The sequence below is a fragment of the Ochlerotatus camptorhynchus genome, unplaced genomic scaffold (genome assembly GCF_037179485.1).
Source record: "Ochlerotatus camptorhynchus isolate MF236.1 unplaced genomic scaffold, CSIRO-AGI_Acam_v1.1 ptg000459l, whole genome shotgun sequence".
Lineage (NCBI taxonomy): Eukaryota > Metazoa > Arthropoda > Insecta > Diptera > Culicidae > Ochlerotatus > Ochlerotatus camptorhynchus.
Genome location: NW_027040945.1, coordinates 73323 through 90465, shown reverse-complemented (window position 1 = coordinate 90465; position 17143 = coordinate 73323). Strand labels below are relative to the sequence as shown.

General features: G+C 39.3%; 1 protein-coding gene across 3 annotated transcripts in view; it reads right to left on the bottom strand.

Moving 5' to 3' along the window:
- The window catches only part of LOC135712160 (zinc finger protein 157-like), a 78811-nt gene that overhangs the window by 36983 nt on the left and 24685 nt on the right, over positions 1-17143 (bottom strand). For 2 of the 3 annotated variants that reach the window (XM_065235125.1, XM_065235126.1), the window contains exons 3-8: positions 2852-2980; positions 2457-2517; positions 2308-2391; positions 1718-1856; positions 1603-1649; positions 1211-1297 (exon numbers count right to left, since the gene is read on the bottom strand). In XM_065235125.1, the coding sequence (XP_065091197.1) occupies positions 1211-1297; positions 1603-1649; positions 1718-1856; positions 2308-2391; positions 2457-2517; positions 2852-2980 (547 nt within the window). The remainder of the gene's footprint in view (positions 1-1210; positions 1298-1602; positions 1650-1717; positions 1857-2307; positions 2392-2456; positions 2518-2851; positions 2981-17143) is intronic. The other variant, XM_065235127.1, reaches the window with a different exon arrangement.

Here is a 17143-nt window from a genome sequence, read left to right as displayed (position 1 = left end):
AGAAACGTGCTTAACTTTTTGGCTCAGCTCTTGTACTATTTTCGATCCCAAGCTAATCGATTCACCCCTCGAAACATAGGAAAATCCACTAACCCCTCATTTTATCGGTCAAAATTTCATAGCGAATCAAAACAAACATAGTGTAGTACTAGAATTTTGACTAGAATGGGGTACGTTCAACCATAGAGGTAACTCTAAGACTAGTAGGTCCCGAAGAAACGTGCTCAACTTTTCGGATCAGCTCTGGTACTATCTTCGGTCCCAAGCTAATCGATTCACCCCTCGAAACATAGGAAAATCCAATAACCTCTAACTTTTTGGCTCAGCTCTTGTACTATTTTCGATCCCAAGCTAATCGATTCACCCCTCGAAACATAGGAAAATCCACTAACCCCTCATTTTATCGGTCAAACTTTCATAGCGAATCAAAACAAACATTGTGTAGTACTAGAATTTCGGCTAGAATGGGGTACGTTAATCGATTTGCTTGGGACCAATAGGCTAGTCAAGTAATGAGCCAATTTTAAATCGTTAGTTTCCACCGGTTGCTAGCACCCTCTATCATGCACATTCCGAAGCATTGCTTAGCAACCAGAGCATGTAATTTTTTCACTAGTTGCTTTTCCCTCGTTCTGTCAATGCGTCAGCTATGTTGAATAAAAACAAAACAGATGGAAGTCAGTGATGTCGGTTCTACGAAAGTTTACTGGTGCACCAACCAATCGGCCTATTTAGGCTCTGAACCATTTGGTGGATTATTTTAACTTTTGGTTAAAATTTGACAGATGGAAAGTTATCGATTAACCCTGCTATCCGAGCGTGGTTATTTCTGACAGACAAGAAGTTAAATTTTGACGACCGTGGCTCGAAAACCGGTCGATCGACAGCACGGGGATTTTCGAACATAAGAAATAACTTGCGAAATGTCACTTTTAACTACGAGTTAAATTTAACTCGGCAAATGGTTCACAGCCTTAGTAGCTTTTAGTCGATAAATTACGTCGATTGCATCTGTCGATTTTGTTAACAGTTTTATCAGCAGACTCTCCTTGTAAAATCCCATATACGTCAATGCAACCGGTCAACTTCGTACAAACCAAAATAGGTCGATCATACCGACGCAGACCAACTAAATCTTGGGGAAAATCGGGAGGATTTTTTATGGGGTAGAGAAATTCATGAAAATTAAGGTCAGAACAGATTTGCTTACCTGTGTGTGATCGTATGTGAATATCAAGGTAAGGTTTCCGACAAAACGTTGCTGGACAATGTTCACATGTAAAAGGTCGATGGTTCGCTATGGATTAAAAAGTGTACATTAATTGGCAAATATATTGAACAGGTAGCTCCAATATAAATCAATCATCGATATTAAACTAAAAAATATATAACCAGAGCTTATGTGTATAGTATTGGTCAGCGAAAATGCTGTAGCACTTAGCACTGTGCTATATGTATAAGTGATTTGACCATTTACTTGAAAACATATTGATAAACTATGCTAATAAATGGCGACAAGCAACTCTGTACGTAGAAAATGAGTATTAGGCCATGCGAAGATACTAAAGGATTAAGATTCAAAAAGTAGGAAAATATACTAACGGTCATGAACACGCTTGTGAATGTTTAAAGTCGATTTCTGTGAAAACCTATAAACAAGAGATGAAAATTTCATTTGACATGTTCTGCAATGCTTGAGCTATAATAGGCATAGCACCTTTTATCGCAACCTTCTCTGTCGCAAGCGAAAGGACGTTCACCGGAGTGGGTTCGAAGATGGATTTCTAAATACGGTTTTCGGCCAAAAGATGCACTACACTGATTACACTGGAACGGTTTATGAATGCTCCAATATCCTGGAACAATAGTCGAAACAGAAAGAATACGAGAGAAACTATATTAGTTGCTTGTCACCATTGATCAGCCGTAACTTAAAGGGAACTTTTGTTGTTAATAATGTGAGTTATTGGATTTAATCTCGGTAGCTTGACTTCGTGGAGATCAATGCTTTCAACGATGTGAAATGTACCAAAAATATACATTTAGTCAAATGAAATTCCGGTTCATGTATGTTTTAAATAACATAAACATTTCAAACTAATTTTTAAATTTGTTTGGACGACCAATCTTAGCTCTTTACAATACTGTTGAATCGTTGCACTATGTACATAATAAACTTTAAATGTTTTGCTACAAATCATTAAATAAGTCATAAAAATCAAAATGCTAACACAAGCGTTGATGAACTTTTATTATTTACAATAAAATTGAATGCGAAAACTACGTAGATGAAAATAGACTACTTACTCATGTGAATTTTCTTGTGTGTATTCAACGAAGATTTTTGACTAAACCGTTTCAGGCATACATCACAAGAAAATGGCCGTTCTCCTGCAATAATTTGCATTAATAAATAAGTAAGATCAACACAAATTAAACAGATACGATCATATTACCTGTATGTGTCCGCATATGAACTTCAAGATAAGGTTTTCTACAAAATGCAGCATCGCATACCTGAAATTAAAACATAAAGTTAATTTATTTCGTATCTTTTCTATACATAACGGCTGGATATTGCCGCATTATTTAACTCTATCATTGCAATGGTTGCTCTAGTAAAAGTAAACACATGCATAAGGGCGTAATACTTCGATTCTCTGCGTCGATTTTCTCTTTTGTTAATAACTCGCTAGAATGAACGGTTTTGATAGCCAATACAACCTGTTACAACTCTGCATTGAATAAATTCTAGAAATGCTTAGCAAAGAGAAAATCGATGAAGATAATCGATCATAGCGTATACGTCCTTATGCATGCTCAATGTCGAAATGTTCATTTTACAACTTACGGTACAAGCAAATGGTTTTGTTCCCGAGTGTAGTTTCATGTGCACGTAATAGCTGCTGGGGGAAGATAATGTTTTGCCACAAACTTTGCAGGTTTGCCTTTTACTTCGGCTTGGTGCGGTGGAATGACTCTGGAAAGAGATATAAAATATGTTTAATAGGTCTAACAAATTGTGCTCATATAATTCAGGAAGACATTAAAGTTGCAGTTGAAATCAATGTATTACATTTTTTGACAGGAAAGTATTGGGAAATTCTACTAAAGGGTGTATTCCAAGGGGCATGACAATTTAGATATATTTGAAAATATCATCAAATATTTCCAAACATCCTAATTTGTCTCCCTTTTTTCTGTGCCTGGATTTTTCGCCAATGGGCAATGCACTTGCTTATTGAATTAATAAAATTATTGAAGATTACCTAATAATAATTATGCCAATAATAATTTTTTATGACCAAATTTATGGCATTCTGAAATTATTATTTGTTTTCCTTAAAAATCTGCATTAAAAATACTAATAATGGGTTGTGATTGTGAGTTAAGAAAATTTCTCGGGTGGATCGCAATAAATGGAATACCATTTTTTTATCAATACATGTCACTATTAGTCACGCTTTTATTGGTCTATTTGGTCACTATTTTCGTTATTTTAGTCACTAAAGTCACTACTATTATATTACGTACCCACTACCAGTCCTGATTATGCACAATTTATACATTTTGTATATGTTGGACGGGTTCCGGATCATTTTCTACCATTTCTGAATCAAGTGAGTTCAACGGTGGCGCATTTTGGGATCATTATTCGGCATTTATTTATCATCATTATTTATCTGACTTTCTGTCATCTTAATGAATGTGATGGGGAAAAGCCAATTTAACTGGGTAAAACCATAGAGGTAACTCTAAGACCACTGGGTCCCGAAGAAAATCATTATTATTTTGGCTCACTCAGTACCAGAACAACGGTCCCAAGCAGTCCCAAGCTATTTCACTCACCCCTGCATGTTCTGCATGAATCCACACACCCCTGATGTTATCTGTCAAACTTTCATAGCGAATCAAAACAAACATAGTGTAGTAATAGAATTTCAACTAGAATAGGGTACGTTAATCGTTTGCTTGGGACCAATAGGCTACTAAAGTGGTGAGCCAATTTAAAATCGTTAGTTTCGTATTGATTGTTGGTAAAACCCCATATAATGGTGAGTTTCTTCCAGTTGAAAAACATTCGTGTAAATGAATGATTTCACCATTGTTCTTGATTTTCATTTGTTCCCGGCGAAATGACCTCAATCGTGCGAGATTTATTGTTCGGACAGTTATTTGAAACATAATTCGGAATTCCGGAAAGCATGTTCCGAAAAGTTCAGTTTTAGATCAACTGACTCCACACCATTAGATTTATAAGACGCTATCGAAAAATATTGAAATTTATTATCAAAAATCAACGACAAACATGAAGGCTTTATAAATACTGTTCTCTTCTTACGTAAAGACCAAATAGAAATAACGAAAATCGAGTAGAATTTAGTGAAGGCATAAGTGCTTTTTGGTAGCTTCATCGTCAGTCATCGCGGCTTGTTCTGGTGAAAGTAGGGTTACTATATTAAAAACTTGAAAAGGAGGACATTTCATTTGAAGCTTGGAGATTAAGGAGGACAATGATTCCCATTCTTAACATTAAAGGAGGACACTGAGTTTTTATCAATCGTTTTAATAATATGTGCGCTATCACAAAATTCATGATTTGCTAAGGTTCAATTGAGATTGTTCATAAATTGTAGTATTTACCAATTCAATTCATCTTCTCGTTATACTTTTGAAAAATGTATCAAACTAGCCTTCATAATAAATTTTTGATACTTGTTAATGATCTAGTCTAGCTGATTTGCATGAAAACTACAGCTTTACAGCCTTAGAATCATCCCAATGTTTACCATGTTCATGGAACATCTAAGCAACCTGCTAATTTTACAATTGATTCAGCACAAAAGTGAAGGCCGCTGCCATAGTAGGAGCGAAGAGGCGCGCTTAGCGTTCTATACAAAAGAGTTCCTATTATTGATATTATTCCTTACATTCGATTTCACGATTCGCGTGCCTCTTCGCTCTTAGTATGGTAGCGGCCTAAACAAAAAATACCTAAAATACCATAGTACCAGAACGTCAAAATCGAGCACATGTTGAATTCATTAAATTTTGATGAATTTTAGCTTAAATTTTACAGATAGAAAATTTTCAGTCTAGGAATCAATTTTGACAAACACCTCGAAAATCACACGGTCAACAACAGACAGATTTTCGAACATTATAATTTATTTTCGAAATATAAAATTTATGTAAACATTCAGAAAAATGTAATGTAATGACTGTGTTCCATTTGATGAATTTTCACTGACACTTCGAAAATAATCACCAAATGGATCGCAGCCTAAGGCTGTGGTCCATTTGGTGAATTTTCACTTAAATTTGACACTTCGAAACTAAATTATAATGTTCGAAAATCCCTCTGTTGTTGATCGGCCAATTTTCGAGAAGGTGTGTGTCAAAATTGATTCCTTGTCTGTCAGATATAAGTCTGCTGGAATAGCAGGTTAATTTGGAAATTTTCCATCTGTCAAGTTTAAGTGAAAATTCGCCAAATGGAACACAGCCTAAATGTAGGGGGATTGACAGCTGTAGTACACTCTTATGCTGGGTTTAGACTAGGCAAGTCAAATGATCAACTCAGTTGAATTCAATTGGCTTGCAAAGTTGAGCCTGGTTTAACTTTTTTCAATTCAAATGAGTTGATCAAGTCAGTTGAATGGCATGGTTTACACGTTCAATTCGCGTTCAAGTCAGTTGAATTCAACTGACTTGATCAATTGACTTGCCCTGTTTAAACCCAGCTTTAGTCCCGAGCTTAGTCCTACGCTACCATCTAATGGCATTTGCTAGATAAGATGGGGTTGCGACATAATTAAAAAAATAAGCTCTGCAAACAACGGTCTTTGAAAACAATTTTATGAATCTGTTACTGGCAAAAATACAAGGATTTAAAAGGATGACATTTTCGGGCAAAAGGAGGATGTAGAAAAACTATTGAAAAAGGAGGACATGTCCTCCTTTAGGATACCATATGGTAACCCTAGGTGAAAGGGGCACCGCCGTCGGGTTGGAACGGTTAACTACACCATACACGGAGAAAAAATACTACCCAAAATTTGAGTTCTTTTTACTTAATATTGACTTCAGCCTCTCACTTGCACTCGTTATTGTTGTCAAAAAAGGAACAAGAGATTCGACCCAACGATATAGTTCAGCCCAATAAGTTACTTTTGAGTAAATTGCATATTCTCAAATTTACGTAAATTAAACTTAATTTTGGGTAGAATATACTTAAAAGTAGTTAATGTTTTTGCTGGTGTTGAATGGAAACTACTATATGCGATTTACTCAAATTTGGGTTATTGGGCTGAACCCCGGAATTGAGGAAAAAGTACTTAATTTTGAGTAGTTTTTCTTCTCCGTGTAGACCTTTTTGACGTTTAATCATCTTTCTCTATCTAGCACACATGGATGAATGGACGGTTTGTTTTCCCACTAATCTGTTTCCCTCTTGCTCGCACTCGTTCGCTTTAAATGATACAGTAGTGTGCGCCGATTAAACGTCAAAAAGCTCTGTGTTGCACTTTGAAAATTCGTCACGTCCGATTTACGTGAAAACATAGGTGGTTTTCGTCCACCCTATTTTTCACGTAACTTTTACCGGAATTGCACGTCAGTTTCGAACGCCTTTGGATACGGTTGTGTTTTAAGTTTGTTCTCTATTTTGTGCGTTTGTTCGCATTCATAACTTTCGGTTGCATTTGCCGGATTAGCGATGGCACTCTGCCTCCCGGACTTGCTCTCGGACGGTTATACGTGTGTGATTGGTGGTTTTCTCGCTTTCCGAGATGTTTTAGAATCGAGAAAGAAAACATGATTCATCATGTTTGCAAGCAACAGAAGATTTGACGCTATCTGCGTTGTTTGATTTTTTCTCCCGGACCAGAAATTTGTGGCATCGCGAGTGATAATTTTAATTTTAGTTTATTTACGCGGTGATGATGTTGGTTCACTCGCAACTATTATTGAAAAAAAAAGTTAAGTGTGTTCGATCCAAAGTGTACCAAAAGTGCTCCTAAACGTGTTTCGCAGTTGGATGTGGTGAAATTCGTGCATTCCCGGTTTATTGTGGAAATTCCGTATCACCACAAACCAAGTAACAGACGACTAACTGACGAAGAAATCAATTAAAATAATGTGGTTCGCTGTAATAGAATTTTCTTAGAAGCTTGTGCCATCATCCACCAGATGGGATAGTATTTTTGTTTTGGTTTTGCTCAAAGTTGATTTTGTGTACAATGATTCTTTGACAGTGTGCAAAGAGTGTATAATTTTTTCATTTTTTTATGCATTTCAGTTTTGAGTAGAGTGAAAAGGATAGAAATAGAACCAAAACATTCTAGTACATTTGATGAAAATGCTAGTTCAATCCAGTAGTAGCAACAATCAATACGAAACTATCGATTTTAAATTGACTCACTACTTGACTAGCCTATTGGTCCCAAGCAAATCGATTAACGTATCCCATTCTTGTCGAAATTCTAGTACTACACTATGTTTGTTTTGATTTACCATGAAAGTTTGACAGATAAAATGAGGGGTTCGTGGATTTTCTTATGTTTCGAGGGGTGCATCGATTAGCTTGGGACCGAAGATAGTACCAGAGCTGAGCCAAAAACTTGAGCACTTTTCTTCGGGACCTACTAGTCTTAGAGTTACCTCTATGGTAGTAGTGTTGCCATGTGGTACAATCCAGTAGTAGTGGTGTTGCCATGTGGTACACTGAAAAATTGCAATAGCAGGTTCGTCACCAAAGTTTTCGAGCCGCTCCGTCTGTCACTTCGTTTGTGCCGTTCGACGACAACGGGTGTGCTTTCGCGAGAGTGACGTTTATTGGCACCGTTTCTTTGCACGGATGTTTTTTTTTGTAACTAGCGTAAGTGTGCCTGCGATTGCCCCCGGGAGTCCGGTTCACCGTGTTCGGATGTCACGCTTTCATCGTGTAGTTCTACCGAAAGTCTCGTCACCGTGTGCGAGTTTGAACACGGGTCCGGTTGGCAAATTAGCCGGGCAAAGTGCTGATAATGTGTCCGTCGCGAGTTTTGGTGGTGATTCGGTGGTCGACGTTACCGTGAATCAGCGAGTTTACGGCTTACAAAAGTGATCGTCTGCTGGTCAGTGTAATGCCGCGGATACACTTGTATGGCAAACTTTAAACATGAGCATTATTTATATAATAAAATATGAACACATCCCTGGTTTGGTTCTGATTTCGGCGTTGGTCGCGAGTTGATTGGGCCGGTGATGAGCTGCCGTCGCGAGTGATTGGTGATGGAAAGTGGATGCAGTCCTTTTTTTCTCTGCTGAGATCCCTCTAGAGTGTATTTCGTGGTTGATGGGGTTTGCTCTGCTGTGTGGGAACCGAAAGGCGAGAGTGCTGTTTTTAACACCGGTTGAAGAAGTAGCGGCAGCATATCTATTGGAGCTCTTTGAAATCATCGTGATGTCATGGATTCCTTTGCAACATATCGGATGAGATCTTTCCTTTATTTTTCTCGTAATCCCATTTTATTGTTAGTCATGTTAGTTATACATCACACTTTACACCTTACATTTACATCCTTACATTATTAGTAATTAGAGATAAAAATATATATTTGCTTAATATAACCTTGAAATTTCAGTGTTACATCCACTTGATATTGTGAGCTGAGGAAACATAGAGCTGCATCTTATTATATGTAAAATAATTATTATTTTCATTGCAGAATATCAACTATTTTATCTATATAAATTTATATTCATTATTTCATATTTAATGTTTTGATATATTTCATTTCTCCACTACATATATTTTCATTATATAAATAAATACTGGGTTGGGAGGGAGCATCAGGGTATCATTTGACCTGGGACTGGACGATGGAGTGGTATGACAACCGGAGTCTAGGAGGGAATAAACACTATCATTTTCTTTATCCTACCGATTCGATTGTGGTGATGTGAATCCTACTTCAACAGTTTCAGTGAGATTGTCGCGCCCTTCTTTACAAACCATCATGTAGGAAGCTTAATAAGTATTGCGAATTGTGTTATTCGATTTGTTGGATCGTATCGTTGGAATGAGATTCTTAAATTTCCGTGGATTTCGTGTGTCTCTGCCTACGGGTCCGCACCTCCGTTTTTGGCCCTTCATACAGCGATATTGTGAATTCAGATCGGTAGCTCAAATTGATCTTGCTATTAAGTGGAGCTGCATACAAGACTAGATCTTTGAAGGGATGGTGGCTACCTTACATACATACATACATACATACATACAACTTTTACCGGAATTCCACGTAGCCGACCAAAACTCAGCTTCGATTATCTACGTGATTATTCAGGTTAATAAGACCTGATTTCCACGTACTGCTTACGTGAAATCGAGGTGAAAACTACTGGTAACTTTTACGTGATTTTCCGTTTTGTTTAAAATGCTTTTCATGTCGTTTTTACGTGAATTTTGCATGAGAATAATGGAACTTATATGTAAAAGCAGTCAATATTATGCACTTTCATCGAACAAATATAAATTCCAAGTGTTTAAATGGATACTTATATCTACTCATAATATTGCAAATTATTGACTACTAAAAATAAAATGTGTAGTTAAAAATGTTAATGAGATTTTTTATATCTGTCAAAACATTAATAACTGTTGCAGACTCAAAATACTGATGCCACCGTCTGAAATTATAAAACTAAAGGGTGATACGGTCAAAATTTGGTCAATATCAACTTGACGTATTTCTTTCAATTTTGCATTTAAAAAACCTGAACACCCCTCATTTTGAAGGTGTGTGTGTGTAGAATGTTGCTCCTATTTTGATTTTTGAATTCACTCTTCAGTTGTCAAAATGCCGTCCAAGCAAGAAGAGCAGCGTATCAAAATTTTGCTCGCGCATCGCGAAAATCCGAGCTACTCGCACGCAAAGTTGGCAAAATCGCTAAAAGTTGCCAAATCAACCGTTACAAATGTAATTAAAGTGTTTGGGGAACGTTTGTCGACAGCCAGGAAGTCTGGATCGGGGGGAAATCGAAAACCGGAAGCCGCTGAGACGACAAAGAGAGTTACCGGTAGTTTCATGCGAAACCCTAACCTCTCTCTCCGAGATGCCGCAAATAAGCTGGGTGTATCGTCTACAACCATGCATCGAGCCAAAAAACGAGCCGGACTATCGACTTACAAGAAGGTAGTGACTCCAAATCGCGATGATAAACAAAATACGACGGCCAAAGCGCGATCCCGGAGGCTGTACACGACGATGCTGACGAAGTTTGACTGCGTGGTAATGGACGACGAAACCTACGTCAAAGCCGACTACAAGCAGCTTCCGGGACAGGAGTTTTATACGGCAAAAGGAAGGGGAAAGGTAGCAGATGTTTTCATGCACATGAAACTGTCAAAGTTCGCAAAGAAATATCTGGTTTGGCAAGCCATCTCTACCTGTGGCTTGAAAAGCAGCATTTTCATAGCTTCCGGGACTGTCAACCAAGAAATTTACGTGAAAGAGTGTTTGAATAAACGTCTGCTGCCTTTCCTGAAGAAACACGGTTGTTCCGTACTGTTTTGGCCGGATTTGGCATCTTGCCATTACGGTAAAAAGGCCATGGAGTGGTACGCCGCCAACAACGTGCAGGTGGTTCCCAAGGACAAGAACCCTCCCAACACGCCAGAGCTCCGCCCAATTTAGAAATACTGGGCTATTGTCAAGCGGAACCTAAAGAAGACCAAAAAAACTGCTAAGGGCGAGCAGCAGTTCAAGGCAAACTGGCTTTCTGCGGCGAAGAAGGTGGACAAGGTGGCTGTACAAAATCTGGTGGCAGGGGTCAAGCGTAAGGCCCGGCAATTCAGATTTGGAAAAGCGGAAGCCTAACTGAATATTTTTCCTGAATTTTATACTAATTGAACTTGAAAAAGAAATTTAATTTGATTTTTTAAATAAACGATTTCACCGATTTACACGCGTTTTCCCTTGACCAAATTTTGACCGTATCACCCTTTACAAAAGGCTACATATAATTATAAATAAATTAATGTAAATGAATTAAATTACCGTCCAATATTTGTAGCAAGCTGCTGCGAAATTTTGAATTTTTGAGGTGTTCTTCCACCACGTTTGGTGACGCCATATTGACTTTTTTGCGTTCCTTGAAAATCACGTAAATCTCGTTTCACGGAAATATCGAATCCCCAAACACATAAACACAAATACACTCAGGTCTTTTTTTGCACGGGGGATACGTACCGTGTAAAAAAAACCTACGAGATTTTGATTTTTCGCATTTTTAAATGTTTTTAAAAATCGGATTTTGATGCCATTTGTAATTAAAGCATGATATGGTCCATATAGACATATTTAAAAAAAAAATCTGTATTTACACCAAAAATTGTGATTTTTTTTAAGTATGCCATTCGATTACCTATAGTTTGAAACGGATAATGTGATTGGAAGCAAATCGATAGGTTGTATCGTTGTCGAGAAATCGTTAAAAACGTACCTTGTAAATCGTGGAAAACCGTGTAAAAAAACCGCGTAAAACAAACCGTGTAAAAAACGACTTCATTCCTAGTTGAACACTCAGTCGGTTAACAACGTCCCGGTCTCAGTCGCGCGGCATCTAGTTTTTTTCGGTGTTTTTTTTCCGCCCGAGCGGTTTTTTCACCCCCCCATTGGGTGCCCCAAGTGACCAGTGTGCAACAGAGGAAGTGGAATTCCATGGGCCGAGCCCCTTGGAGTTGCCATCCAGCTTTAGTTCACCCCGGTAATCCATCCGGTCGTCAAGCCATCATCGTGCCGACCCACCAACACCAATCATCACCACCAGCAGCAGCAAACGGACCATCTAGCTGCAACGGCTGATAGGTTGTTTACAACCGGCATAAGTATTAGACAATACATTTTGCAAGTCCATTGCCTCCCTATTGTAGTTTAATTTTGCCTCGTGGCGCGTGACTCTGTCTCTCACCCCTGGTAGGGGAGTATGGGTCATAGTGAGACAACTTTTTGCAAGTAGATATAAGTTTTTTTTTTTTTTTTTGTTTCGATTTTTTTTTTCTTTTTGATTTGTTCGTACGTCGGGCAAAAAATTTAATTACTAGTAATTAAAATTAATTAATTAGTGAAGGTTTTAAATTTTTTTTTTCCTTCTTAAGTGGTTGCGCACCGCTTTTGCGCAACACTTATGGCATCTTCCGATGCCTACGTTACGCGAACCAGATACTATGAACCGTCTTCGAAAGGACCATGGGTTGTCTTTTTTCGGCCCAAAAATAAACCTTTGAAAACTCTCGACATAACGAGAGATTTGCTGCGTAAGTATCCGGGAATCTTGGTACACAAAGAAAGATTCAACAAACTGCGTGTAGAAGCACCGACTTATGATGTGGCAAATAAAATTGCTGATCACGAGTTGTTTAGTGTTGAGTACAACATCTACATCCCTTCTCGAGATGTGGAGATAGAAGGCGTGGTCTCCGACGCGAGTCTGACTGTCGAGGACTTGAAACATGCCTCGGGAACTTTTAAAAACTCGACATTCGCTACCGCGCTAGTGAAGATACTGGATGTAAGGCAACTGCATTCAGCATCTTTGCTAGACGGTAAAAAAGTTTATCAACATTCAGACTCGTTCCGGGTGACTTTCGCAGGTTCAGTTCTCCCAAACTTTGTTAAAATTGATGGTGCTTTTTTTCCAGTGCGGCTGTTTGTACAGAGGGTATATAATTGTACCAACTGCAAAAGGCTGGGACACTCGGCCAGCCATTGCGGCAACAAAACTCGTTGTGGCAAATGTGGTGAAAACCACAAAGAGGATTCTTGCCACAAAGAATCAGTAAAATGCGCTTACTGTGGCGAGAATCCTCACCCCTTGCAGGAGTGCCCGATGTACAAGCAGCACTCCGATAAAGTGCAGCGTTCAATCTCTGGACGCTCCAAGCAGACTTATGCGCAAATGTTGAAGGCTGCATCAGCCGTCCAAGATGCAAACCAATTTTCGATTTTGTCAGCTGAAGAATCGGACTCTGACTCATCGGATGAAGGTGATTCTACGGTGGTACACGCACCTTCAAAAATGGACGGATCCTCAAAAAGAAAATGCCCCTCCCCGAAAGTGCGCCGTAAGAAAACTAAAATCACCTCCAGAAGATTGCCAAATTCCCAGGGTAATGGGGATGAAAAAACAAAACCGAAGGCTCCTGCTGATCCAATACCTGGATGCAGCAAGAATTTTCCGCCATTGCCCAACAAAGATAAAAAAAATAAAAAAGCTGCTCCTCAAACTTCTCAAAAGAAATCCAAGTCCGAACGAGGTTTGCTAGCTTTTTCGGACATTGTGGAATTCATATTAAACATGTTCAACATACAAGACCCTCTAAGAAGCTTAGTTTCTGCCTTGCTTCCAACGTTAGAATCATATCTTAAGCAATTGACTGTTTCATGGCCCCTCCTTGCATCAATCATATCTTTCGATGGATAATTCGTCGAACGAGGTTGAAGATATGATCACTGTGCTACAGTGGAACTGCCGTAGTCTAGTGCCTAAACTAGACTCGTTCAAATTTTTACTTCACAATTCTGATTGTGATATATTTGCTCTCTGTGAAACATGGCTTTCTTCCGATAAAGAACTCAACTTCCACGATTTTAACATTATGCGCCTGGATAGAGACGATTCTTATGGAGGAGTACTTTTAGGGATCAAAAAGTGCTACCCTTTCTACAAAATTTCCCTTCCTGCTCTATCAGGCGTCGAAATCGTCGCTTGCCAAATAAATGTGAAGAACAAAGATCTTTGCATAGCTTCAGTATACGTTCCACCAAGAACCTCCATTAGCCGTAGTCAACTCTGGAATCTAGTTTCGATTCTTCCATCCCCAGTATTAATTCTGGGTGATATGAACTCCCATGGTACTGGGTGGGGTGATCTATATGACGACAATAGAGCGGCTATTTTTTACGATTTATGTGACGATTTCAATTTGACTATTTTGAACACTGGTGAAGCGACACGTATAGCAAAACCTCCGGCTCGAGAAAGCCGACTCGACCTATCTTTGTGTTCAAGATCGCTATCATTGGATTGTCAGTGGAAGGTTATCAATGATCCCCATGGTAGCGATCATTTGCCAATCATCATTTCAATAAAGTGTGGCCCTCACTCTGCAGAACCATCTCGGGTTCCATTTGATCTTACAAGGAACATCGACTGGCAGAAATATGCAACGGCGGTGACAATCGGTGTCGAATCAATAAATGCGCTTCCACCATTGGAAGAATATCGATTCCTAGCCGATTTGATTTACAAAAGCTCACTGGAAGCTCAAAAAAGAAAAGTTCCAAGTGCACCCTTTAAAAGGAGACCAGCCACACCTGGTTGGAATGCACAAAATTGTATGTAGAAAAATCTGATGCTTTCAAAGCTTTTCGTAGACACAAAACCTCCACTTACTTCGAGGAATATTCAAAGCTTGAGACAAAGCTGAAACAATTAATCAAAGCAAAAAAACGCGGTTATTGGCGCAATTTCGTCGAGGGACTCTCACGAGAAACCTCAATGAACACCTTGTGGAGGGTGGCTCGCAACATGCGTAACCGCTCATCTTTCAATGAGAGTGAAGAATACTCCAACCGATGGATATTCGATTTCGCTAAAAAGGTCTGTCCGGACTCAGTTCCAGCACAAAATATTCTTCGAGAAGCGTCTCCTAGCGGCGGCTCTCTGGATAGACCATTCTCAATGCTGGATTTCTCTATGGCTCTTCTTTCATCAAATAACTCCTCACCGGGAAGCGATATGATTAAATTCAATCTTCTGAAAAATCTCCCAGATATCGCTAAAAGACGCTTGCTAGATTTATTCAATTCCTTGCTAGAAAACAACATTGTACCGCCTGAATGGAGACAGGTCAAAGTAATAGCCATTAAAAAACCTGGCAAATCAGCGTCTGACCATAACTCATACCGTCCGATTGCTATGCTTTCGTGCATTAGGAAATTGTTGGAGAAAATGATCCTTCGGAGACTCGATCAGTGGGTCGAAACAAATAACTTGCTATCAAATACACAGTTTGGGTTCCGCAAGAGCAAAGGAACAAACGATTGTCTAGCGCTGCTTTCCACAGATATTCAACTGGCCTTTGCGCACAAGGAGCAATTGGCTTCAGTATTCTTGGACATTAAGGGGGCTTTTGATTCAGTTTCCATTGAAATTCTGTCAGACAATCTGCACAGATGTGGACTTTCTGGAATTTTAAATAATTTCTTGTACAATTTGTTGTCAGAAAAGCAAATGAACTTTTCTCTTGGACAACTGACAACTTCCAGAATTAGTTACATGGGCCTGCCCCAAGGCTCATGTCTCAGCCCTCTTCTTTATAACTTTTATGTCAAAGATATCGACAACTGTTTGGCAGAACAATGCACGCTAAGACAACTTGCAGATGACGGTGTGGTTTCCGTAAGAGGTCCACATGCCGTGGACTTGCAAGGACCATTGCAAAATTCCTTAGATAACTTGTCTTCTTGGGCTATGAATCTAGGGATCGAATTCTCACCGCAGAAAACTGAACTGGTAGTGTTTACTCGAAAGCGGTACCCAGCCCAAATGCAGCTTAATCTTTTGGGCAGAAACATTACCCAATCATTGTCTTTCAAGTACCTTGGGGTCTGGTTTGATTCAAAGTGCACTTGGAATGCCCATATTACGTATTTGAAGCAAAAATTTCAGCAGAGGATCAACTTTCTCCGTTCAATTTGCGGCACATGGTGGGGTGCTCATCCGGGAGACCTCATAACGCTTTATAAAACAACTATTCTCTCTGTTCTAGAGTACGGCTCTTTCTGCTTTCTCTCGGCAAGAAAAAGTCACCTAATAAAATTGGAACGAATTCAATATCGTTGTCTGCGTATTGCTCTAGGCTGTATGCACTCAACGCATAACATGAATCTCGAGGTTCTGAGCTCTCTCTCAGAATACTAATCAAATGCGGAGTGACGAACACACTTATAATTGCTAATTTTGAAGAAATTCTTAGGCTGAACACACAATCTCGATTTATGAGAATCTACCACCACTACATATCATCAGATATGTGTCTTGCTTGTTATACTCCAGACCGTGTTCACTTCACCAATCGCAGTTCCTCAATTGAATATGATCTGACCATGAAACAAGCAACTCATGGGATTCCCGATCAACTTCGACCTATTATTATTCCGCGTATTTTTACTGAAAAGTACCAACAAGTCAATTGCATGAAAAGATATTTTACAGACGGGTCCCGTCTCAATGGATCCACTGGCTTCGGTGTCTTCAATGAAAACTCTAGCGCCTTCCGCAAACTTCAGGAACCTTGTTCCGTTTTTGTTGCTGAGCTGGCAGCAATCAACTTCGCATTGGGGATGATTTCCAACATGCCCGCAGACCATTACTTCATCTTCACGGATAGTCTCAGTTCGATTGAGGCTATTCGGTCGATGAAACAAGGTAGGCACTCATCTTATTTCCTTTCAAAGGCAAGGGAGCAGATGTGTGTGCTGGTCGAAAGATCATATATGATTACCTTTGTATGGGTCCCCTCACATTGCTCAATCCCAGGCAATGAGAAGGCGGACTCTCTCGCAAAGGTGGGCGCGCAGGAAGGCGAATTGTATGACAGGCAAATTTCACACGATGAATTTTACCATTTAGTGCGTCAGAGTACCTTTTCGAGTTGGCAAACCGATTGGGACACTGGAAATCTTGGACGGTGGTTACATTCAATTATTCCTAATGTTTCTTCGAGAGCGTGGTTTAAAGGCTTGGGCTTAAGTCGTGACTTCATTCGCGTGATGAGTAGACTTATGTCCAACCACTACTCGCTAGATGCTCATCTCAATAGAATAAACCTCGTGGACAGCAACATCTGTCGGTGTGGAAACGGTTACGATGACATCGAACACGCAGTTTGGCAATGTACGGATAATGACGCCGCCAGAGAGCGACTTTTGAATACCCTCGAGGCCCAAGGAAGACAACCCTATGTTCCTATCAGAGACGTGTTGGCAACCCGTGATCTCTGCTATATGCAGTCCGTTTATGTTTTTCTTCAAATGTCTAGTATAAGAATTTAATTCCTTTTGTATTTTGTCTCTCTTTATTAGTTTTTGTTTGT